Source organism: Bradysia coprophila, unplaced genomic scaffold, assembly GCF_014529535.1.
Source record: "Bradysia coprophila strain Holo2 unplaced genomic scaffold, BU_Bcop_v1 contig_229, whole genome shotgun sequence".
NCBI lineage: Eukaryota > Metazoa > Arthropoda > Insecta > Diptera > Sciaridae > Bradysia > Bradysia coprophila.
Genome location: NW_023503489.1, coordinates 3231 through 30521, shown reverse-complemented (window position 1 = coordinate 30521; position 27291 = coordinate 3231). Strand labels below are relative to the sequence as shown.

The 27291-nt window shown below is 37.0% G+C and overlaps 1 protein-coding gene, 1 long non-coding RNA gene and 1 pseudogene across 2 annotated transcripts; 2 read left to right on the top strand and 1 right to left on the bottom strand.

The window, feature by feature from the left end:
- Nucleotides 1–17009, top strand: LOC119075547 (annotated as a pseudogene).
- Nucleotides 11179–12379, top strand: LOC119075546. Its single transcript, XM_037182014.1, has 4 exons — nucleotides 11179–11336; nucleotides 11409–11528; nucleotides 11585–11735; nucleotides 11842–12379. Exons 1-4 carry the CDS (start codon nucleotides 11298–11300, stop codon nucleotides 12309–12311), a joined length of 780 nt encoding a protein of 259 aa, XP_037037909.1. The 5' UTR covers nucleotides 11179–11297; the 3' UTR covers nucleotides 12312–12379.
- Nucleotides 12186–27291, bottom strand: LOC119075548. Its single transcript, XR_005087419.1, has 2 exons — nucleotides 27246–27291; nucleotides 12186–12318 (listed from the first exon to the last, which is right to left on the bottom strand). It is a non-coding gene; the product is annotated as an uncharacterized LOC119075548 (long non-coding RNA).

The following is a 27291-nucleotide window of genomic DNA, read 5'->3' as shown; positions in this document are numbered from 1 at the left end:
ATGAGTTTATCGCGGGGATTTCAACAAACATACTTAAAAATCACTTTAGTGTTAATCGAACAATAACTGCGTATGGTCAACTAATAGGGCGCACGTTTTCGGTATCAAATTGTGTTGTTTTGAGTGAAAATTTTCCGGATATTTTAATTTTCAAGGAAACGTCGTCGTCGGCCGTACATTGTGTATATTGTGTATCAGGGTGGTGACTTTTTTTCCGGCTACACAAGTAGTTGTTTATTAGATTGCTTACACACACACTTTCCGTTTAAACGGCTAAAAGTGTTTTATCGGAAAAGGAAACACGCCGCTCGACGAATTGATAAATACAACCAATTTGTGGGTTCAAGTGTTGTGATTTTGTATTTGCATAGGGACACGTGTGCGCGGTGTGCTCTTTTTTTCTGGTGGATAGTTAAACAAATGTTACGATTTGTTGGATGTGTTTTAAGTGGATTACAGTGGTTTTGTTCAAACAGAAATGATAATAATCATGTAATATTGGTATAGGGAACCAGTGAGTGTTAACAGTCAATTAATTTCCAGATAATTATTTTTTGGTCGTCTCGTTATCTTATCGGCTCGAAACTATACACACGACGGGGACGAGAAAAAGAAAAATTCGATTTTCGTTTCTGTCTGATGGAAAATCAATAGGAAAATGTGAATGGAAACACGTGCATCTAATTATAAAGTGGAAACATGAACGACTTATCGTTCTAACATACACTTAATTACATACATGATTTAAAAATCGAATCGACCGATATTGCCGTGTGTCTATACCGTCGAATACGCATAGTATATTGTGTCCAACGTTCAATATTTTATTGTTTCCCTTTAAAAATTAAATATTTTCCACTATTTAACAAGAGTAACGGAACGAAAAGGAGGTCCCGTACCATGTAATTACACGAATCAAATTCATAAAGCAGGAAAATTCTAGTCATATCCTCCGGTTGTGTCCGTTGTGTGATAATAAAATATTCAAAATTAAAGTGGCGCAGTGAATAGTTACAGTTTTTCGAATTAATAAAGAAACGGAGTAAGGTCGGCAGAACAAACAAAAAAATGTTTTCCATGGATGCGTTCGACTTTGAAGCGGTCATGTCCAAGCATTTGTTTGATGGCAATCAAATTCATGCGTCCGGATCTACGTCCAGCGGCTCGGATTTCTTTATGTGCGATGATTATTCGTCGGATAGCGATGTTTACAGTGGATTTAACAGCGACCAGGAGAATAACGAGGAAAAAATGTAGGTTTTATTGTCGAAGGATTTTCGTAGACTCTTCTGGATTTTTTCAGCAATGCTCGACCCAAATGTAGAACTTGTTTACAGTCCCGATCGCTGGCAAGACATTTCTACGCGGTCAATTTTTTTGACCGATAATATCGTTTTTTTTTAAATAGTCCTGGATCCGCTGGACGATATTATCATTTTCTGTACGATTTTATCGTTTTTTTGGACGATATTATTGAATTTGCGAAGTCCCGATCGGAGTCGATTTTCGAGGACCAGTGGTTATTTCCAATAAGAGCGAAAGATCGCACTAGTTGGAATTTCCTTTTACTAACGTGGGTGAACATATATTTTCACAACAAAGGCGGGAAAACAATAATTTTATCAATGAAAGTGTAAAACAGGTATGGTCTATTGTCCGCCCGGAGGACATACAAATTGATTTTCGGTACTTAAACGCACTCATTTTCATATTATTTTGACATATAATGTCAGTGCGTTTAAGACGAATTCGCCCGATCGACCATTCCTGTTCTAGACTTTCATTGAATTTTATCCCCTCGCGCTGACACTTCTAGAGTCTTTCTTGTGAACGACCTCGTGAATAAAGTAGGAAATTCTGTGGCCACAAACAACACCCTCGAATTTCCTCCGGTGAACAATAGGATTTTTAACATTTTTACTTAGATACGCCTCGGATCAACAAAATTCACACGAAAAACCATCTCGCCATTATCTCTGTTGTCATTTACGACATTTATCTACATGCAAATGGTGAAAGGGATAAACCAGCTGGAGGGATTACTTGCTTGTAGTAATTTCGCAATTAGTCCAAAAATCTTAAGTTCTTTTCATTTGTTCCAAAATTTTTTCCAGAAAAATGGAAAACTGTTTTTCCAGTCGGAAAAGCCTTTTCCGAACATCTCCGAAAATACAATATTTTTTTGAAAAATTTCTTCTGTTCTGGAAAGTATGGCTCATTACCGATATTTCATGGAAAAACTTCGTTTTTGGTAGAGTCGGTATGAGGTTTTACCCCAAAAGTGTCCCGGAAAATTTATCAGCCATTTTCCCCCGACCATTTCCAATAGATTACTCATGAATGGGGTGTCATTCGGAAGCTACATTTAGGTACTTCTGATTTCACCCAGCCGTCATTCCTATCCTAAAACTATAGAGCTGCAGGGAGTTTCAAACGATTTTTCTGTGTCACTGCTAAGTTTTTTCTTATGAATTGACCTGCTGTTAACTTCAATGAAAGTCTAGAACAGGTATGGTCGATCGGCGAATTCGTTTTAAACGCACTCACATTTTTATGTCAAAATAATATGAAAATGAGTGTGTTGAAGTACGAAAATCAAATTTTTATGTCCTCCGGGCGGACAATAGACCATACCTGTTTTACACTTTCATTGGTTAACTTAACCATCGGCAGAATTCAGAAGAGATCCGGAAAGTCGTCTGAATTCCCTGCAGTTCTATAGATGTGGGATAGGGAAGACAGTGGACCGTGAAGACGTCACTTAATTTTTAGGAACTGATTTCTGGTGACTTCAAACTTGTTTAAATCTCAATTTAAGCCGAAAAAAATTGTCAAAAACACTAGAAATGTCTAGTGTCTAGAACCAAGAAGTAGTAGGAACATCAGGATTCGACATTTTTTTTGGTGAGCCATTAACAGTCAGAGAAATAATTTTGATCGGAAACGGGACTAATAAATAGGTTTGTCACACGAAAAAGCTTTCGTAAAAGTAAATTGCAATTTACTTTCCATGATGCTCCAACAGAAATGAAGGGGAGAGGAAGTAGTGATGAAATGTCTGTTCAAGAAACACTAGAACTAGTATCCCAAATTATTGCTTAACGCTAGAATACAGAGTAAACATGAATTTTTCCCTCAGATTTTTGTGGTTGCTTTTTTGTGGAGTAAAGACACAGTCGTGCAGTAATCTTTCAAAGTCTATAACATGACCCAAGTCGACCAATTTCTTATGATAGAGTAGGATAATTTCGCATTATTTTACTCAGTCCTAACACATGATTTTCAGAGAAAGTAGAAAATTTTCGTTGTTACTGTGCAACACACAACACATTGAGTCTTTTTTTTTAACAGAACCGATATCTCTTCCAGAATACCCAAATCACGCCGTAACAAAGGTATCAACCATCAAGCGCAACAACGACAAGCCGCAAATTTACGTGAACGACGTCGAATGCCAGAGCATAAATGAAGCATTTGGAGGGTCTTCGGTCGCACATCCCAACACTTCCATATGAAAAGAAACTGAGCAAAGTCGATACGCTAAAGTTGGCAATAAGTTACATAAGTTTTCTCGGTGAAATGGTCAAAAAGGACAAAAATGGAAACGACACACCGGCCTTACAGGATTACAGAAACACTACAAAAAGGAACCGCCGAAAAAGTTTATTGTAAAGGGCAGAGGTGAGTGATAATTTTGTGTCTTTTATTGTTTTATTGGGTTTGGTTTGGTGAGCATATGCTTCACATACTCATCCAAGCCAATACTCTTTCTAGCAACCAAAGTCTCAGCTCTCTGTGTCAAATTCACACCTTATTTCTTTGTATTCTACAAACACTATTCTAACATTTTGACTGACTACGCTGTAATCGACATATAAATTCCAAAGGCTACTTGATTCGTTCACCACCTTAATAAAAGTAGTTTGTTTTCTGGAGAGAGTATTGTCCAAGCACTTGTTTAAGTGTTTTTTGGGGTAATTCTCGCTCTCTCTTCCACACACACTATCTCTTTGATTCTTCTTGAACCTTTCAACCCCAGTATGCGTGTTGATTCGTAATACGAATTTCGTATACCTCGAGAATTGTTTTTACTTATTATGTATGTTGCTTCGCTTTCGGCTCCAACAACACCATGTGATGTAAATACCTATTTCGCTCCACCCTGGGAGTTGCGGGAATCGTTAATAATTTTTACAGTGGCTCATCATTACATCATGCCAATCACATTTTGTCAAATTTGCATTTTTCGCTAGATGTGATTGGCACATTTTCCCCCGCTATAGCTCCGAAAGTCACATCTAGGTCACATCTGGGCACATTTGGGTATATACTTTCCAAATGTGAAGTCCGTTTTAACGTAGGTGCTAATCTAACGGTGAATGTGCTGTCCAAACTTTCACATTTCACATTTTTTGACATTTCCACATTTGATTGGTAATTTTGTTGTGGCACTCATAAATAGTATTTCTATCCAAGAAATGTGACAAATGTGCCATATCTAGGCTGGTGACAGTCAAAAGTGGTCAAAAAATGACCGAAAAGTGTTTTTTTTCTGTTTTTTTATGCTAATTTAGCTGTAATTGTATTTCTGATTGTTTTCTTGCGATGGAAATAGGGTAAATAGTGTCACTCTCAAGCTTTATGTAACCGATGTAAAGAAAGTTTGACGTAATATATCTTCGAAAAAGAGCCAAACATTAAATTTCTTTGGTCTGGTCTTTTTTTAAATGCTAACTTAACACTTTCACATTGTCGGCTTTATTGTCCATTTACTTAACAGAACAATCTTCGTAAGTTCAACTTTTATCTGTTTTTAAATGTGGGAATAAACCAATTGTAATTATGAGCCGTGATGAGCCACTGTAAAAATTATTAATGATTCCCGCAATTCCCTGTATTGTAGAGCAACTGCAACAGCAGAAGTATTTCGTGTTTTCATTTTTGGAATATCTTCGTACACTTTTTTTTTTACAATCATCACAAACCACAAGACCCCTTTAAAACGAATTGTTTTCGTGTTTTTAAACTAAATGTTCATTCATCCAACCGTGTATGTATCTAATGCATTAATTGAGGTTATACAAAACAACACAATGCAGTGAAAACACCGAATGAGGGGAGAGGGATGAGATGATATATAAATTAAACCATTAAAACCATCTAATAATTCAAATTTAAATGAAAATGGAAACGAATCGAAATTGAATTCATCATTTTTATGATGCAGAAAATATTTTCTACGGTGCGTACGTATAGTAGTTGCATTCATTGATTCTGACGGGGTAGAGAGATAAAATCAAGCGTGACCGGAACTAAACTACTTCCCCGCACACACATAATATCGAAACGTTGAATGACACCAAAAATTGCAATTCGTTATGGACAGCCGGTAGACGATATTTAAATACAAATTTTTACTTTGGAACCGGCAAATGTATCGAAACAAAATCATTAAATCGGTTTTTGCATTATTGTGGAAAGTTCCTTCTAGTATTTGATACAGAATCTATTACTTCAATATTACTTATAACTGTCTACATTGTCGAATTTTGAATGTAAACAGCCACATCCCGGCGGGATAATTCGGCACCAAAACACGAAGCTGACACACCTGGATGAAGTAAAAGATTTGAAATCAATCTCTTCAAAATTCTTATATTAAATGAAGTAATAGACCCGATTCTAAAAGTGCTGATATGCATGCTGTCTGTGAAAAGTTAACGTGGCACAGGGAGAATTTTGTATAGAAATAGGCGATACGGGCTAAGGGTTTTTCGCATCAGATTTTAACGATAAGGAGTGCTTTCAATGATATTGTCGCTGTACATCGAGTTAACATAACATATCTGTTGACAATACTACCAAGATGAATTCCGATTTAAAATGATTTATAATTCATCTCTTATTCAGGCTTCATACTACTTTAAACTTGATCTCTCCTCAACTCATCCGTACTATTTCAACTATAAGTTGAAACTATCGGTCAATATTGAAATGTGTGTGATCAAATTCGTGTAATGACCTAACACAACTAAACTAAAAAACAAGAAAGGATTAGCTGATGACTTACCGTGGAGGTATGCCATCGAGACGTTGAGGAAACTACTGTTAAGAAAATTATTAAAATTGGGAAAAATACTTCCCGAAAGAATTGAATTCAAACGGAAGTAAGCCGAATCATCTGCCACTTTGTGACACAATTTTTTTTTGTAAAATTTTCTTTCTATATTTCGTTGATAAGACTTTTGTGTTTAGGCGCAGAAGGCGTCACCCTCATCAATATCAGTTATTTTGTAGTTAAGATAAAGGACTTGCGTCACTTTCACCCTTTCAGGGGTTTTCACTGATTTGACATTACCTCCACCATATATTTGCCTTCTCAATTCCCAACTAATTCCTATAGGAAAAGGATCGTTCCACTTACTCTCAAATATTCGCCGACGCAGAAATCGCTAGTGAGATTTGAGCTTCAAACTAATGAAATATTAAAATTGAAATATGAGGACTGAGGACAGAGTTTTACCTATAGTTCAATTTCGCCTCGACCAAGGTAGATATAGTGTGGAGGTAATGCCATATATAACCGTATCAGATGTGCGGTGGCACAAAAGTTCGATACAAACGCCATCTCATCAAAAAATGGAATAAAAAGTCGGGCCATGTGTTGTATGATAGCAAGTAAATCATGGTCAATCATAGTGCTAGGTCGCGCGTCTCCACACTTCCACACTATATCTACCTAGGCCTCGACATACACTCAAATATCAATAATTGAAATAATTGACTCCGTAAGTGCGGTCGAAATTCAAAATGGAAAGTGCGGACGTCTTTCTAACGTAGCGTCATTTTCATACAATGAAGCGTTGAATTGTATTTTTCGGTTCACTTTTTTATCAAATCGTTCACTTAAAATTCACATTTTTAGCACACTTACGGCGTGAATAGATTAAGGTTTTCAGTGCGTATAATGCAGCAATGCACGTGTGCCAACTTCTAAAAATGAAAAATGAAAACCCACCGCTGATCGCTGGCGACTCGCTTGACGAATTTCTGTATTTTACTCCAATTTTGAAAACGAAATCGTTAAACAAAATCGTCAAAATAATCATTTTGAACAGAGGTGCAAACGCTATTTTTTCTGCTGAGATATATTCAGACAAACAGTTTAGCACTAAAGGGATAAATGCGAGATTATCGTTCTTTGCAGTTATAAGAAAATTGCATACAAATTCTCTCACATTCTCTCCCATAGGAGCCAACTGTCATTCACATGTTCCTTCTATCTCGCCACAGGCGTACCAACTTATCATTTCTCTGCAAACGACTGAATTTACCGATTATTTAAGGGCAACATTTTTCAAATTGTCAACTCTGCTGATGAATGGAAGAATATATGGTGTCTCTCTCGGGAAGATTTTTCAATAATAAAAAAAACGTTGCGTTGAACTCTGGTTTTATTTAAACGCAAACACATATGTGTAGCTTCAGAAACGGTAAATCGGTGCAGTAATTACTGCACATTGGACTAACGATAATTTATATGGATTTATTTATATGATGCGTTCTTCTTACTGTGCTTTATTTTTGTAAAGCGAAGGTTAATCGTAATTGTTTAACGATGTTGATCTGTGTACAAAAATTCTTTTTTCGTGTTATCTCAGGTATTACTTTGCCTGAATACAGATATACTGGTGGTTACTGCGAATTTTTGTTTTTTATTGCCAAAATATAACATCATGTGCCTGCATTTCGTAGAAATGCGTGTCAAAGAAATTGTTATTTTCGCCTTGTATTTACGTTAAATATTCAAATTTATTTTTAAGCTATCACTTCAGCACGCGCTACAATGTTTATCTGTTTAGAAAGAAGGTTTGTGAAGGCCACGATTTTGTTTCGTCAATGGAAAACGTTTTTCGTGGTGGTATTATGCGGATGATATTAAATCAAGTCCAACATTTTATTGCTTGGAAGGATCTTTCTTTTTTTAGCTGATTTCGGTGAATAACTTCTAAGGACCATTGTGACAAACTCATTCGAAAATATTCTCCCAGTGGCTACCAATATCACCCAGACGTTAGGGGATTTACTTCTTTTAACCTATTTCAACAAAAAATCTGTTACTTCATTAGTTCTGTCATAAATGATATAAAAGACCGTCATGCCCGCACGTTAGTAAGCGGGTGTGACGCAAGTCCACTACCAAAAATGTTTTAACAAAAAATTTTTGAGGACGGCGGAGCATATTTACAGCAACTTTTTGACTTCTTCCCCTTAACTCCAACGACCCCCAAATATATCTGGATATCTGGAATCTAGTAATTTATACGAGTTCAACGAGATATTGAACTTCGAAATATTGATGTTTGTATGAAAATAAGCAAAATTTCGTTTTTTCAGATAACTGAAATCGCCTACGTTAGTTAGTTAGTTAGTTCCTATGGAAAAATGGATCCAACGGATCCAGCAACTCCTAAACGTTTCTACAGATTTTCCTGAAATTTTGGTTATAGGCTAATAATGGCCCAAAAATAAGTATGGAATTTTCAAAAGTTGGAAAAACCCATATCTTGGGAGCTGGAGCTCCTCAAAGTCTCTATACAAATGCCATATAAAAACCAATTTGTATGTGTGTGTGTGTGTGTTTTGTATATTTTAGTGCATGATATGGATGGTAATGTGGTGAAAGGTATGTGTTGTATTTGGATGTATTTCTTGTTGGAAATTGTGTGGATTATTAAATATTAACTTCCACCAGGTCGGTTCCGATGTTGGTCATGACTTTTGTTTTCGATAAGTTCATCTTGAGGCCAACTTTGCTTGCCTCTTCACTTAACTGTTGTAGCATAAGCTGAGCCTGACCTAGATTCGCTGCTATCGGTACAATGTCATCAGCGAAGCGGAGATTGCTCAGGTACTCTCCATTTATCTTTATTCCCATTTTACTCCAGTTTAACTTCCTAAAAATACTCTGCAGAATCGCCGTGAATAATTTCGGTGAAATGGTGACACCCTGCCTTACACCTCGGCCGATTCTGAATTTCTCCGTGCTCTTATGAAGTTTTATACATGAAGTAGCATTTTTGTACACATATCGAATTGTGTTGGAGTACCTTGAGTCTACTCTACATTCGTCTAATGCGTCCAATATCGACCATGTTTCCACTGAATCGAAAGCTTTTTCGAAGTCTATGAATAGCAAGACTATGTCGATGTTGTATTCACGACACTTCTCAATAAGCGTTCTCATCACCTGCAAATGGTCGTTTGTGCTGAAACCAGATCTGAAAGCAGCTTGTTCAACGATAGATAGAGAGATCAAAATTGGTGACACTGTCATTGAACGAGTCGACAGCTATGTATATCCAGGACATAAACTGAAGTTAGGTCTGGACAACCAAACTGCAGAAATAAGACGTAGGATTGGTCTCGCATGGGCAGCGTTCGGAAAACTCAGACTAATTTTCAAAAGCAAAATGAATAATAGTCTGAAACGCAAAGTTTTCGACACTTGTGTCCTTCCAGTGCTCACTTATGGAGCGGAAACGTTAACTTTAACGAAAGCATCCGAAGATAAATTGAGAGTGACACAAAGAGCCATGGACCGGAGTATGCTTGGAATAACACTCAGAGACAGAATGACGAATCAATGGATTCGACCACAAACCAGGGTCGTTGATGTCATGGAAAGAATAGCATCTCTGAAATAGGGCTGGGCGGGACATATTGCAAGAAGGACAGACGAACGTTGGACCAAAAAGATCATGAATTGGCGACCATATAAAAGACGAGCTATAGGTAGACCACCAGAGAGATGGACAAACGGAATTAAGAATATTGCAGGTACAAACTGGCAGCAAATGGCAATGGATCGTACGAAATGGAAAGAATTTGGAGAGGTCTACATCCAGCAGTGGATAGAAACAGGCTGAAAAAGAAGAAGAAGAAGAAGGTCGGTTCCCAGATTTTAGGATGACAGATAATTCCTCTGGCACTACCTAACTTCTGTCCGTTTTTTCGATGAATTTTGGTTATTTTCGACATGAGTGAGGTGTTCCAAAGTTGGTTCATAAATTTTGAGATGACAGATGATTACTCTGGCACTACCTAACTTCCATCGGATTTTTTTGATGGATTCGGTTTTTTTGACATGAGTGAGGTGTTCCAAGGTTGGTTCCTAAATTTTGGGATGACAGATGATTCCTCTGGCACTTCCTAACTTCCATCGGATTTTTTGATGGATTTTGGTTATTTTCGACATGAGTGAGGTGTTTCAAGATTGGTTCCTAAATTTTGGGATGACAGATGATTCCTCTGGCACTACCTAACTTCCATCGGATTTTTTGATGGATTTTGGTTATTTTCGATATAAATGAGGTGGTCCAACGTTGGTTCCTAAATTTTGGGATGACAGATGATTCCTCTGGCACTTCCTAACTTCCATCGGTTTTTTTTGATGGATTTGGGGTATTTCCGATATAAGTGAGTTGCTCCAAGGTTGGTTCCTAAATTTTGGGATGACATATGATTTCTCTGACACTTCCTAACTTCCACCGTATTTTTCAATGGATTTGAGCTGTAGTCGACGAGAGATGATTACAAAACTAGTGACCTTTACCCCTAAACTTCTAAAAGAACTGATATCCACCAAAAAACCCAGAAGGGTAAAAATGTGACGCAAGTCCTTGTTTCTGCTTACAAAATAACTGATATCGATGAGGGTGACCCATTCTGCGCCTCAACGCAAAAATTTTATCAACAAAAAATTGACCTAAAAAACTTAGTAAAGAAAATCTTACAAAAAAATTGCGTCACAAGTGGCAGATATTGAGAACTGTTCCGAAAATAGTTAAAAAAGGGAAAAATATATCCTGAATTATGGTATTCATTCCATCACTTCTACAATGTCTCAGTAAACTTAGTGGTGTGTGGTAAAAATTGTCAGAACTTGATGCAGTCATCTGAATTTATAGCCCCGGCCATTAATCGGGTAAATTCAGTTGAAAATAGAAATAAAAGCCATGTACCAGCAAATGATAAGTAATTTTTTTTCTTTATCTTATTTACTCGAAATGGAGTCAATAGACGAAAATTTTCTTTGAATTTCTTATCTTGCTATCGAAATGAATCCGTTTAAATTGACATCCAAGTCTTGTGTTGCTGTGCGTTTTCTTGGTGCGCAGAATTTTCGTTATAAAAAGTGAAACGAAATTGAATTCGAAAACATTATCGCCTTAGCCGTGGTTGTGTGTTAAGTCTCCCTTGATCAAGTTTTAAAGATTTGAATTTTCACTACGAAAATGTTCGTTGTACTCTGTGCAATATTCGCTTTGGCGCTGGTGAGTATATAAGCGGTCAATCTCGTTACCGATGGAACGGATTTTTCTTTAAAACATGCTGTTTCGATTCAGACTGGTACCGAAGCCCAAGACTATGCAACAGGCGTGCAAATTTCATCTTTTGCAACCGCCGAAGAACCAACATGTACCAAAACTGGTCCCGAATGTGCAGCCGATTGCTCAACATTAATGGTAACATTACTTGCATCTAGTTCCACACCCTCACGTTTGATAAAACTCTTATTTAGATCTGTATGGCCGGTGATCCTACACCATTAGACACAGTCCTTTGCTCTTCTCCAAATCAGTATTGCGTGAACGGTGCCTGTACAACGAAACCAACCAGCCAATGCACTAGCGCACCATCATTTACCTGCACTGACGATGGGGTATTTCCAGGTTAGCAATTGATGCAGAGATGTTGTCTTGTCAATTTACATGTTTTGTGCACCGAAAATGACTTTCGGCACACAAAGCATGTAAAATAATCCATCATAAATTTCAGAACCCTCGGACTGTACCAGATATCGAACCTGTGAAGCAGGAGAATCTTCACTACTGCAGTGTCCAACTGGATTTGTATTCAATTCTCAACTCAACGTTTGCCAAAGGGGAACATTACCTTGCTCCAAAATCGACTGCTCAAAGGCATCCACCTCCAAGCCGTACATTGTCTACGCTAGCAATACCAGATTTTATGCTTACTGTATATTCAATGCGGGAAACATCCGAACAATTATGTTCCGATGTGGAGAAAGTGAGATCTTCGACACCTCCATCAATGCATGCCGACTCAATTGCAAAGCCAAAGGATACTACCAGAACCCATCCAGTTGCAATGAATATTTCTATTGTAGTGCTGCTTCAGCTAAACCATCCGAGGTGATGGCCTGTCCACCAAATTATGTGTTCGATGGCACTGGTTGCAACAGCGATGCCAGCAAATGTAAATTCCCTCCTCCAGCTGTTGTTTAGAAAAAAACTTCGTTTGCATTTTCATGTTTCGGCAGAATAAACAATTTATAAGCGCAATTTTGAGGCAATTTTGACGTGTTTTAATGTTGCTGCATAGGGAAACTGTAACTCAAATGTAATGGACTTTTGTAGAATTGGTAGAATTCCATTACATTTCTAGTACATTTCGTCATCAGGCTACAAATGATAGCACCAGCGCTCTATTCTTAGTGAACCAACTTCACTGCTATGAAATTTTATGGATATTTACAGGGAGTGAAGTTATTTCACTAGAAAATAGAGCGCAAAGAATGAAGTACTGAAATAGTTATTTGTTCACCGAGGAAGAAAAGTTGAAAATTGCTGTTGTGAGTGATGCAAATGCTTTTACCATACGCTTTTTTTTTACATACCGCACCTCAGTCAGACCTCGATGTTATCAAATATTTCTGGTTTTAAAATAATTCGTTGCCTTACACTAGTATTCCTTTGGTGAATATTCTTTTGTTTAAACGTTTCAGCAGTATCGGATCTATAGCTTCAATTGTTCTAAATATTTGTCAGAGATTGAGTTTTCAATATATAACTCTGCATTAGCGTCAGAGATTGTCGTTTATTCCTGGAGTGTTTAGCTATAACGAGTTAAACTTTCTAATTGTCGCACCTCACAAGGCTAATTATTCAGAATTTCAATTCCTAAATTCTTAAAAATTTTAGAAACTTGAAGAATTTTCAAGAAAAAATTCTCAAAAATAATTAATATCAGGTTCCAACTGTCCTGAATACGTACACGATGTTTTCCCGAAGAAAATGTTGCCGTCAATTCCGTTAAGAGTGATATCGCCAAAACTTGAACCAATTTTGGTGAAAATAAATACAATGGTTCGGCAATCCAGGCAAGCTATAGCTCGTTTGAATCGCCTTTCAATTCTAAGAAATAGGGATCTTTTACTTTTTCGGTTATTTTCCCATTTTCTGGGTGAACACGTGAAAAGTGATAGCATGTCAAGGGGTGGTGAAAACAGTTTTTTTGTGATAGCTCAAGATAGACATGTTTTTAAAAGTTGAAAATTTGTAGGAATATAGGCCTTTGACAGATCTTCATAAAGAGTATAATCATCGGTATGGGCCGCCACCCGTTCTGGACTTATGACTCAAAATATGGTCAATGTTCGGACAGTCCTACTGGCTTGCAACAGAATTTATCCGCGGAACTGACTATAGGGTTTTGTAGCTGGACTTAGCTGGATTTCTAGAAATGAGGTTTTCCACCTACTACGAAGTAGGTGGAAAGCAACATTTTCAAGACCAATGTTCGCTCGGTTTAGGACAATTTTGAGCTGAACATGTAATTATGATTTAGTTTATTTCATTTCCATCGCTCCAGCCTGTTTGAAGACCAAAAACAAGTCGAAAACACTGAAAATTATGGGTCTCCTGGAGCGACAGTTTACTTCGACTTACTTTATGGCTTGCAACAGAATTTATCTGAGGTTTATTATATGTGGAACAAAAGAGAGTAAGTCCAGCTACAAAACCCTATAGTCATTTCCGCGGATAAATTCTGTTGCAAGCCAGTAGGACTGTCCAAACATTGACCATATTTTGAGCCATAAGTCCAGAACGGGTGGCGGCCCATACCGATGATTATACTCTTTTTGAAGGTCTGTCAAATGCCTATAATCCTACAAATTTTCAACTTTTAGAAACATGTCTATCTTGAGCTATCACAAAAAAACTGTTTTCACCACCCCTTGACATGCTATCACTTTTCACGTGTTCACCCAGAAAATGGGAAACTAACCGAAAAAGTAAAAGATCCCTATTTCTTAGAATTGAAAGACAATTCAAACGAGCTATAATAGCTTGCCTGGATTGCCGAACCATTGTTTTCAAATTGGTTCAAGTTTTGGCGATATTACTCTTATGAGTTTTATCTTAAAACCTCAGAATTGACTCTTGAAAATTCCCAACAAATTCTGAAAAATTCCCTAAAAAATAATAATAATCCACCTGGCACCTCCCATAATCAAGTACTTCTTCTTTTTCAGCCTGTTTCTATCCACTGCTGGATGTAGGCCTCTCCAACTTCTTTCCATTTCGTACGATCCATTGCCATTTGCTGCCAGTTTGTACCTGCAATATTCTTAATTCCGTTTGTCCATCTCTCTGGTGGTCTACCTATAGCTCGTCTTTTATATGGTCGCCAGTTCATGATCTTTTTGGTCCAACGTTCGTCTGTCCTTCTTGCAATATGTCCCGCCCAGCTCCATTTCAGAGATGCTATTCTTTCCATGACATCAACGACCCTGGTTTGTTGTCGAATCCATTGATTCGTCATTCTGTCTCTGAGTGTTATTCCAAGCATACTCCGTTCCATGGCTCTTTGTGTCACTCTCAATTTATCTTCGGATGCTTTCGTTAAAGTTAACGTTTCCGCTCCATAAGTGAGCACTGGAAGGACACAAGTGTCGAAAACTTTGCGTTTCAGACTATTATTCATTTTGCTTTTGAAAATTAGTCTGAGTTTTCCGAACGCTGCCCATGCAAGACCAATCCTACGTCTTATTTCTGCAGTTTGGTTGTCCAGACCTAACTTCAGCTTATGTCCTAGATATACGTAGCTGTCGACTCGTTCAATAACAGTGTCACCAATTTTGATTTCTCTATCGTCCCCGATGTTGGTCATGACTTTTGTTTTCGATAAGTTCATCTTGAGGCCAACTTTGTTTGCCTCTTCACTTAACTGTTGTAGCATAAGCTGAGCCTGACCTAGATTCGCTGCTATCGGTACAATGTCATCAGCGAAGCGGAGATTGCTCAGGTACTCTCCATTTATCTTTATTCCCATTTTACTCCAGTTTAACTTCCTAAAAACACTCTGCAGAATCGCCGTGAATAATTTCGGTGAAATGGTGTCACCCTGCCTTACACCTCGGCCAATTCTGAATTTCTCCGTGCTCTTATGAAGTTTTATACATGAAGTAGCATTTTTGTACACATATCGAATTGTGTTGGAGTACCTTGAGTCTACTCTACATTCGTCTAATGCGTCCAATATCGACCATGGTTCCACTGAATCGAAAGCTTTTTCGAAGTCTATGAATAGCAAGACTATGTCGATGTTGTATTCACGACACTTCTCAATAAGCGTTCTCATCACTTGCAAATGGTCGTTTGTGCTGAAACCAGATCTGAAAGCAGCTTGTTCAACAGGTTGGTAGAAGTCGAACTTGTTAGTGTTCCTCTTCGTAATGATTTTCATAAACAACTTGTAGAGTGTTGACAATAGGCTTATGGGTCGGTAATTTTCCAGCTTTGTTATGTCTCCTTTTTTATGCAGCAATGTAATTACCGCATTTTCCCAGGCTTCTGGTACTTCTTCCCATTGGAGACATCGATTAAACAAAGCCGTGATTGCCTTTAATAATGAGTCTCCACCTAGTTTAATGGCTTCCACTGGAACACCATCTTCTCCGGGAGACTTTTTGTTTTTCATCTCGGCTACTGCAGCTTTGACTTCATCAACAGTTATCTCGGGCATATCCTCCGATCCCACGTTTCTTATTATTGGTCTATCTTCGGTTTCTTCCGTTGGTCAATCCGTTGGTTAATCAAGTACACACATTCTTAACACAGATCCCGTCCACATATATTTTACTGAAATCAAACCGACTCGCGTATCAAATCATTTTCACTCTTCACCAAGACGAACGACCCATAAACATTTTACCATCTTCTGCCATTTGTACACTCCAGCGATAATAATATTCCGACCATCCCAAACACTTATAAAATGAATGTAAAAAATACAAGTGTTCGCGATTAGTAACACAATTGTAGGTGGTATTACCCGAAAAATAAAGCGAATTGCATTGGTAGCCCATCTGCAAAACCATAACGAATTTCTCATCACAGTTGTTGTTTTTGTAAAATATTAACATTTTAGAGAAGCGATAGGGAAATGTGTATTCTCTCTATGTGCCAGAGGGGTTAAAATGAACATACATTAGAGGGTAACGACACAGCAATCAAATGGTATATATAACAAATAGAAATGATATTGCGAACATATTCTCGTGGATTCGATTTTTTTTTTCTTCTTCGTATAATCAACTCTGTAGGTATAGCTGTACACATAGCCCACATGTAACTATTGTTTTGAAGACCCTTTTCGCAGTTGTGTTTATTTTCCAAAACTCCGACTGCATTAAACACGCATTTACCATTCATCAAAAATCTAATGCTCTCCCCCCATTCTCCATTCAGAAATTGATGTTTTTTTTTGTACACAGAACAATTTTCATGTTTTTGTTTTATCGCTTAATGTTTCAGGTGGTGGAATCTCACATTCGCTGTCGTGGCATAAGAAAGGTGACCGTATACCCGGATGTAAATTGTATGCTCGTGTATGGACGCCGGAAGATCCGCGAGCGAATCAACGTGGACTGGCCGGACCATCGTATCCCGTTGGATCGCATACCGGACTAGATATTTAAGCATTTTAAAATTGAAAATTTTTATTTTTTTGTTGTTGAAAATTATTATTTATTAATTTACCTCCGTATGTAACTACTAGTCATTCATTATAGTAACATTTGTACTAGTCTAGTCAGTCAGTTGTGGATGCAGTTTGCAGTTCACACATTTATTGTATAAGCATCAAAGTAATTATGTCAATTTAAGGTCATGCATCAAATACATGGATATAGTGGCATCGAAAATTAAGAAATTTGTTTGTATTGTACGCGATGATCGAGCTGACATCACTTCAGTTTTTCAGTTTGGTTCAAGTGTTTCATTTACCTGGAAGGAAGTCGCATTTCTGAATTGTGATTCAACAGTTCTAACTATTCCCGCATCACAGAAAGTAAGGCTTGACCAAATGCCCCTGTCCAGTTTGACGCAGTCTTTGAAGTACAATTTCTAAAATGAATGATATCGCTAGAGTTGACGCTTTCAGCTTCGTTACGCAAAAATTTTTTACACCCAATTTTAGTTCAAACAAGCTGGCTTAGTTTTTCTCATCATCTGCCAAATAATTTTTACCAAAAAAAATTTGACTGGAAACAACCAAAATTTTAACAAAAAAATCTGCGTCGCATGTGGCAGATAAATTTTCTTGCTGGTCTGTTCCTGAACATTTGCCACTTTGCGACGCAGATTTTTTTGGTAAAATTTTGGTTGTTTCCAGTCTTGGTAAAAATTATTTGGCAGATGATGAGAAAAACTAAGCCAGCTTGTTTGAACTAAAATTGGGTGTATAATTTAATCTTTGCGTAACGAAGCTGAAAGCGTCAACTCTAGCGATATCATTCATTTTAGAAATTGTACTTCAGAGACTGCGTCACACTTTTCTCGAAGAGATTTTTGTTGGGATATCAGGCGTTTTAGAAGTTTTAGAACACTGCTTTTTATAACAGTTTATAACAGAAATTCGGAAATTTGGCGAAAATCGAAAATTTGACGAAATTCGAAAATTTGACGAAAATCGAAAATTTGACGAAAATCGAAAATTTGACGAAATTCGAAATGTGACGAAAATCGAAAATTTGACGAAATTCTAAATTTGACGAAAATCGAAAATTTGACGAAGAAAGTAATTCTCTATCTGCCACCATTCAAGAAATATCTCTAAAACCCCAATTGACCCACCCATTTCCAACTTTCAACATTTTTCACAAATGCCCTTCTTTTCTACTCGTAAAACTCTGAGACTTTGCCGAAGAAAGTAACTCTCTATCTGCCACCATTCAAGAAATACCTCTAAAACATAATTGACCCACCCATTTCCAACTTTCGACATTTTTCACATATGCCCCTCTGTTCTACTCGTAAAACTCTGAGACTTTGCCGAAGAAGTTAACTCTCTATGTCTCATAACCCAAAAAAATATTAGTCCTTTCATCCTACGCTCGAGTAGCTCAAAATTTGGTCACTCTAATCACTCTAGCTCTAACGAATCTGCCCCGAATTATTTTTTTGTTCGAATCGTCTTACGAATACCTTTCATTTGATGGGTCGCACGCCTCTGTAGGTTTCAATACAGCTAAGCTACAGCCGAAAACGCGTACCCGACCCTCGAAAACCACACTCAGAAACCACTTCGAGGCCAATAAAACAAAATTCTGGTTTTTCCTGGGGTAATGGCGTATCACATTTTCATTTTTATGCCCACCCTGAGGTTCCTGCAAAATTTCATGGAGATTGGCTGACTAGTTTCCGAGATCGACCGTCGATAGATAGACAGATAGACAGACAGATAGAAACATACAGAGTAAGTTGAAAGATTTTGATTGTAAAACGTTAATTTGGTCGAGGGGTAACTCACTTCTAGATTAAATGGATTAAATGGATTAAATGGTATTAAATGGATTAAATGGATTAAATGGATTAAATGGATTAAATGGATTTAATGGATTAAATGGAATAAAAATTGGATTAAATAGGAAAAAAGTTCATTTTACCAAATACTGTAAAAGTCTTAAAAATTGTTGATGTTGATCGAACCACGTACTACAACTCATACTACAATGTTAAAAAGCGAAAAAATCCACTTTTAGGAGTTTTTGGTGTAAAGTGGATTAAATGGATTAAATAAATTTAATACCATTTTTCACAAAAAATTTTTTCCTATACCTCACGAGTTCTTAAACGAGCTGGGGATCGGGCAAATCTATTTTTCGCAATTACTTTACAAATTTTTCAGGTCGGTAGCCTAATTATTTCGGTAAAACTAAAATTTTTTTTTGGATTAAATGGATTAAATGGATTTAATGGATTAAATGGATTAAATGGATTAAATGGAAGTGCGTCACCCCTCGAATTTGGTGCATTTTCGGTTCATTTCATTTTGTACACAAAAAGTACGTTCTGTACACAAAACGTCCCTTTTGTACACACACAAAAAATATTTTGTACACAAAATTAAAGATTTTGTACACAAAATTGATTATTTTGTACACAAAAGGTCTGTTTTGTACACAAACAAAAATATTTTGTACACAAACATAACTGATTTTGTACACGGAAACCGTAACAACGTACACAGAAAACACTATTCGTACACAAAATCTTGTTAAGCTTCTAGCAATTTTTTGAATTAGCTTTACGCGATCTCAGCACATAAGTTATCAAGTGTGACAAAACAAAGAAGCTTTATCACAATGAGAGTTCTCAATTGGCTGTGTTTTTTGATTTTGAGAGATTTTTTTATTATAAACATAAATTGCATTGAGCAGCACTTTCATTCCTAGAAGTTAATAATTAACAGAACAACGGCACCAAAAAGAAGAGGTAATACAGTTAGAGAAGAGAACGTGTAATTTGTGTCTGTAGTCTTTCAAAAGTATATTTGCTTAATTCAATCTTTTGTCATTGGACTACATCTTGTTTCATACACTTTCTTTACTGTAGGATGATGTATTTTCTTTGTGCGGGGGCTCCGCCCCCAAACCCCCGCGCCTGCGGCGAGCTTTTCTTTACGCCCTGCAGGCTGCCGTACGTTCATGGGGCTCTGCCCCAAACCCCGCTAGGGGCTCTGCCCCTTAGACCCCGCAAGGGGGGCTGTACCCCCCTTGACCCCCCACTGCGGGGGCTGCCGCCCCTCGACCCCGCTTCTTTTTTTTTTTTTTAAAATTCACGGCCTGCGGCGCTGCTTTTCATGTACAATGTTTTTACCTAACATTTTTTAAATTAATAACACAATAATACAATATTTAGATTACTCATTCAAAATTTTAAATATTCAAATGCACATGTATAAGAATTCGCATTATTCCGATTCCCACAGGCCAACATTGTAATAACGTCGATGAATAAATATATTCTTCTCTCTCTCACAAAATCATCAAATTTGTGTACAAAATGATTCTTCTTTGTGTACAGAACGAACATACTGTGTACAGAACGAACTTACTGTGTACAAAATGATCACTTTTGTGTACAAAATGATCACTTTTATGTACAAAATAATCATTTTTGTGTACAAAATCATGGTTTCTGTGTACACAATTGACTTTTTGTGTACAAAATGTATGTTTTGTGTACAGAACGTAATTTTTGTGTACAAAAAGAAATAAACCTGCATTTTCTATCAAAATGACCAACTTCAAAACGATGTATCTCCGGCAATTTTAAAGTTACATAGTCGAGTGATAGCTCGTTTTGCTCGTATTTGAAGCGCGAATAAGATAGAATAGGATTTGTGGTGGTACATGCCAAAGGAAAGAAACTTAAATTCTCGCCTATATATAGTTGCCGCGTCTCAAAAAAATTTCTTCGTTCTTTTTTTGGAAGTTAGACTGCGTCAAGTCCTCCGCTATCGCTCCGGACATGATGAATAGTTAAATTAAATTAAAAATTCTAAGTTTCATTGAAATTTTTGGTAATTACACGTGGTGTTCACGCCGTAAAGCTGTAATCGCACTTACGTTTGTAAAAAGTGGAATGAGTTTGCATGTTTGATCGTAAACGGAGAGGGTGTTGAGGAATTTCGCGCCATGTCATTCACAATAACCCACGAAGTGACATCTTCCTTATACAAAATGTGTCATTTTGTCAATTATTTATTGTGAATGACGCGGCGCGAAAGTCCTAGCAGCCAGGGACATTATCGCACTGGATGTCAGATTGCTAATTCGAGGCGAGGCCAAGGTTAAAAAAAACATCATGTGCGAACTGTAAAAGGTATTTTATGTTCGAGGAATGGTAAATTCGAGGCGAAGCCGAATAAAACGGAATTAAATCGGCAACTAAATGTCCTTGATTGATCGAGCAATTTATGAATGCTCTTAAGAATGAAGTTTCCTCCAAACTTTCCAATATTTACTCAAATTCTTTGATTTCTATTAGTTTATAATATTTACAAGAATTTTTCCAGAATTTCCCTAACAATATGCGTTGAGTATGTTCTCCGAAGAGTACACAACAAAGACAAAAACTAATAAAAGAACTACTGTGTTCGGTATTGCAAGTCTTGCAAGAATTTCGAAGTTACGTATCTAAGTAAGTAACTACAATTGTTGAGTAGCAACAAATGAAGTACAAGATCTTAAATAATTTGTCCATGAAATGATATGCGAGACGTTTGTTTCTCACAAAATCAAACTGTTTGAAGTCATCATATCATCAGTGCAATGCCTGAATTTTCTGTTTTACAGGAGAGTCAAATATGTCAGTCGTTTTGAGCTCATTGCAGACAGACACTCTACGTTAAGAGAAATGGAGTTTTGTAGTTAAAATAACATAATGTTTCAATGTCTTTTGATCAAGGGACCTGACCTACCCATAAGATGGAACCTAGTTCAAGCTGTAGTGTCATACTATCGCGCTAACTTAGATCGCAAATATTTTCAAATATCCTGAGCACACCAGAAGAAAAATTTGCTGTTCTGATGGGTTCAATTATACAGATCCCGATATTAGATCAAAATTGTTTATTGTTTGAGGTCCCTTTTGCGGTATACAATCACCCCTTCGAATTTATTATTTTATTTATTAAAAATATATCATTTCATTCGAATCATTCGGATTATCAACATACAAAGAAGAGAAACCCTTGAGCGGTTTTTTTGCCCGTATTTGGTTATCAAAAAGTTTAATTCTAAATAAGCAAAAAATACGCTTGAACTACTTTAAATTGATTTCATTTAAATGTTATCGTCATGAGGGGATCGCCAAGTGTTATATATAATACAGTCAGGATTTCCTATATGTATACAATGATGATGGGTGACAGGACTTAAATCCTTACGCAATTTAAACCTATTTAACATACACCTATGGATACACTCAATAAAAGTGTGTATTGTGTACAATTATAGCAGGGGAAAAAATTAGTTGACTCAAATCTTCATGAGATTTTGGTCAGTTGCTTAACGGATGATGCAGCTGTTGGATTTATACTAATTTTTAAAGATTATATTAGTCACACTATACTTGCCAATTCATAAATCATACCAATGCACTCCAAGAACAGTCACAAGAACTGATTTTTTTAACGGCCTCCTAAAAAGCTGTCACTTTGTTTTGGTTTTGTAAAATGGTGAATGTTGAAACTCCGATAATTATGTCGATCGCAGTTTGCGGTTTAAAGGAAACCGATCGATGACTCTTAGAAAAAGCGACAGAACAAATAAGAAAGTGAAACGGGCAACACGCCCAAAATAAGTGTTTCTTCTCAACGAAAAAACCCTAAAGCCTAAAGGCCACAAAGTAAAAGCTAGCTGGTAGCTGAAGAATCAACAGTGAGACAAATTGATGTGAGTTCCGAAAAACTCTGAAAAGTTCAGATTTTTTGTCGGAACTTTTCAGAATAGATCATTGTCAATGTCGTTTGAGATGTCAAATGAACTGTCATTTTCACAAAGCTAACCACAATGTTACAAAAATTTATATGGATCTGTCATGGTTTGAGGTTAGCTTTGTGAAATTGACAACTCATTTGACACTATTTTGAGAGAAGAAACCGTTATTTGACTATGATCTATTAGAATGAGAAACGGTTATTCACAAGGCTGTATACTTTGGGGAGGTCACGCAGATGCAGATACGCGGGTTACACACCACGTTTCATACAAAAAATTCACCACGCCATACAAATTCAATTTTGGTGAATTTGTTTGTATGAAACGTGGTGTGTAACCCGCGTATCTAACAAAATGGCGATCTGCGTGACGTCCCCAAAGTATACAGCCTTGGTTATTCAGACCACACACGGAGGAAAAATTATCTGTTCACCTTGTGGAGAAAATATGAAATTCCAACTCGAGCAAATTGTGTCACAATTATTGTGGAGACTTCGCTTTTGTAGGACTTTTCTATTTGCTCCCCTTGGAACTATTGTTGTCTTGTGGTTTCTTCTCTCGATAACTGTTTTCTAACTTATGCAGAATAGCAGACCCACTTAAACAGATATGTTTCACTAAATTTTCATTTTCAAAAAACGTACGTGAAGTAGATGAACGAGCTTAAATGCGATCTCAATTTAGGCCATGGTTTCGAGGGTTTTACGTAACTTTTATCGGTATTTTTTCGTTCACTGACATAACGTTACGAAAACCTGTCAAATATAACGTTACCATCAGAACCAAAGTTACGGTCCATAACAGTACCGAGGAGGTTGAACAACACCAGTAATAAATGACTTGTAAATTTATGTGAAAATTATGGTAAATTCAGCATACTCCAGCGATTTTTAGAAATAGAGTTGTAACGTTACACAAAAGACAAAAAATTCCAAACAATAACGTTACAACTTGGAACATTTTGTACAAAGTTATAACGTTAACGATGCCTGAATAAAACAAATCTTCATTCCTTTCATGGTTACATATAAATTGTAATGTATACTGTACCATAACATCTAACACAGAGCCGATAGATTAGACTGGGCACATAATGAAAAACCATTTTCCAAAGAGAAAATTTATTTACTACGGGAAAACTGTCACAGCCCGGATTGGTCGATTTAAATCCTTATGCACCGCCCACAAAATGATTTTCTCACAATTTTCATCTTCACCCCTAGCAAATATAACTTCTCCATACAACGAGAGACGCGAGCTATATATGCGTGCAAGTTTGCAACACGTAAACGACAAAATGTGATAGGAAATCGGATATAACAACAACCCTCCTCTCTCCTGCTAAAACATGTATGCTTTATACACACATCAGTGTATTTAATGAGTTTATCGCGGGGATTTCAACAAACATACTTAAAAATCACTTTAGTGTTAATCGAACAATAACTGCGTATGGTCAACTAATAGGGCGCACGTTTTCGGTATCAAATTGTGTTGTTTTGAGTGAAAATTTTCCGGATATTTTAATTTTCAAGGAAACGTCGTCGTCGGCCGTACATTGTGTATATTGTGTATCAGGGTGGTGACTTTTTTTCCGGCTACACAAGTAGTTGTTTATTAGATTGCTTACACACACACTTTCCGTTTAAACGGCTAAAAGTGTTTTATCGGAAAAGGAAACACGCCGCTCGACGAATTGATAAATACAACCAATTTGTGGGTTCAAGTGTTGTGATTTTGTATTTGCATAGGGACACGTGTGCGCGGTGTGCTCTTTTTTTCTGGTGGATAGTTAAACAAATGTTACGATTTGTTGGATGTGTTTTAAGTGGATTACAGTGGTTTTGTTCAAACAGAAATGATAATAATCATGTAATATTGGTATAGGGAACCAGTGAGTGTTAACAGTCAATTAATTTCCAGATAATTATTTTTTGGTCGTCTCGTTATCTTATCGGCTCGAAACTATACACACGACGGGGACGAGAAAAAGAAAAATTCGATTTTCGTTTCTGTCTGATGGAAAATCAATAGGAAAATGTGAATGGAAACACGTGCATCTAATTATAAAGTGGAAACATGAACGACTTATCGTTCTAACATACACTTAATTACATACATGATTTAAAAATCGAATCGACCGATATTGCCGTGTGTCTATACCGTCGAATACGCATAGTATATTGTGTCCAACGTTCAATATTTTATTGTTTCCCTTTAAAAATTAAATATTTTCCACTATTTAACAAGAGTAACGGAACGAAAAGGAGGTCCCGTACCATGTAATTACACGAATCAAATTCATAAAGCAGGAAAATTCTAGTCATATCCTCCGGTTGTGTCCGTTGTGTGATAATAAAATATTCAAAATTAAAGTGGCGCAGTGAATAGTTACAGTTTTTCGAATTAATAAAGAAACGGAGTAAGGTCGGCAGAACAAACAAAAAAATGTTTTCCATGGATGCGTTCGACTTTGAAGCGGTCATGTCCAAGCATTTGTTTGATGGCAATCAAATTCATGCGTCCGGATCTACGTCCAGCGGCTCGGATTTCTTTATGTGCGATGATTATTCGTCGGATAGCGATGTTTACAGTGGATTTAACAGCGACCAGGAGAATAACGAGGAAAAAATGTAGGTTTTATTGTCGAAGGATTTTCGTAGACTCTTCTGGATTTTTTCAGCAATGCTCGACCCAAATGTAGAACTTGTTTACAGTCCCGATCGCTGGCAAGACATTTCTACGCGGTCAATTTTTTTGACCGATAATATCGTTTTTTTTTTAAATAGTCCTGGATCCGCTGGACGATATTATCATTTTCTGTACGATTTTATCGTTTTTTTTGGACGATATTATTGAATTTGCGAAGTCCCGATCGGAGTCGATTTTCGAGGACCAGTGGTTATTTCCAATAAGAGCGAAAGATCGCACTAGTTGGAATTTCCTTTTACTAACGTGGGTGAACATATATTTTTCACAACAAAGGCGGGAAAACAATAATTTTATCAATGAAAGTGTAAAACAGGTATGGTCTATTGTCCGCCCGGAGGACATACAAATTTGATTTTCGTACTTAAACGCACTCATTTTCATATTATTTTGACATATAATGTCAGTGCGTTTAAGACGAATTCGCCGATCGACCATTCCTGTTCTAGACTTTCATTGAATTTTATCCCCTCCGCTGACACTTCTAGAGTCTTTCTTGTGAACGACCTCGTGAATAAAGTAGGAAATTCTGTGGCCACAAACAACACCCTCGAATTTCCTCCGGTGAACAATAGGATTTTTACATTTTACTTAGATACGCCTCGGATCAACAAAATTCACACGAAAACCATCTCGCCATTATCTCTGTTGTCATTTACGACATTTATCTACATGCAAATGGTGAAAGGGATAACCAGCTGGAGGGATTACTTGCTTGTAGTAATTTCGCAATTAGTCCAAAAATCTTAAGTTCTTTTCATTTGTTCCAAATTTTTTCCAGAAAAATGGAAAACTGTTTTTCCAGTCGGAAAAGCCTTTTCCGAACATCTCCGAAAATACAATATTTTTTTGAAAAATTTCTTCTGTTCTGGAAAGTATGGCTCATTACCGATATTTCATGGAAAAACTTCGTTTTTGGTAGAGTCGGTATGAGGTTTTACCCCAAAAGTGTCCCGGAAAATTTATCAGCCATTTTCCCCGACCATTTCCAATAGATTACTCATGAATGGGGTGTCATTCGGAAGCTACATTTAGGTACTTCTGATTTCACCCAGCCGTCATTCCTATCCTAAAACTATAGAGCTGCAGGGAGTTCAAACGATTTTTCTGTGTCACTGCTAAGTTTTTCTTATGAATTGACCTGCTGTTAACTTCAATGAAAGTCTAGAACAGGTATGGTCGATCGGCGAATTCGTTTTAAACGCACTCACATTTTATGTCAAAATAATATGAAAATGAGTGTGTTGAAGTACGAAAATCAAATTTTTATGTCCTCCGGGCGGACAATAGACCATACCTGTTTTACACTTTCATTGGTTAACTTAACCATCGGCAGAATTCAGAAGAGATCCGGAAAGTCGTCTGAATTCCCTGCAGTTCTATAGATGTGGGATAGGGAAGACAGTGGACCGTGAAGACGTCACTTAATTTTAGGAACTGATTTCTGGTGACTTCAAACTTGTTTAAATCTCAAATTTAAGCCGAAAAAATTGTCAAAAACACTAGAAATGTCTAGTGTCTAGAACCAAGAAGTAGTAGGAACATCAGGATTCGACATTTTTTTTTGGTGAGCCATTAACAGTCCAGAGAAATAATTTTGATCGGAAACGGGACTAATAAAATAGGTTTGTCACACGAAAAAGCTTTCGTAAAAAGTAAATTGCAATTTACTTTCCATGATGCTCCAACAGAATGAAGGGGAGAGGAAGTAGTGATGAAATGTCTGTTCAAGAAACACTAGAACTAGTATCCCAAATTATTGCTAACGCTAGAATACAGAGTAAACATGAATTTTTCCCTCAGATTTTTGTGGTTGCTTTTTTGTGGAGTAAAGACACAGTCGTGCAGTAATCTTTCAAAGTCTATAACATGACCCAAGTCGACCAATTTCTTATGATAGAGTAGGATAATTTCGCATTATTTTACTCAGTCCTAACACATGATTTTCAGAGAAAGTAGAAAATTTTCGTTGTTACTGTCAACAC

What these genes read in the sequence shown, in the direction of transcription:
- LOC119075546 (XM_037182014.1), top strand. Translation starts at nt 11,298, where the DNA reads ATGTTCGTTGTACTCTGTGCAATATTCGCTTTGGCGCTG. An exon ending in CCGATTGCTCAACATTAATG is followed by an intron (nt 11,529 to 11,584) that starts GTAACATTACTT and finishes ACTCTTATTTAG; the next exon opens with ATCTGTATGGCCGGTGATCC. An exon ending in TGACGATGGGGTATTTCCAG is followed by an intron (nt 11,736 to 11,841) that starts GTTAGCAATTGA and finishes CATAAATTTCAG; the next exon opens with AACCCTCGGACTGTACCAGA.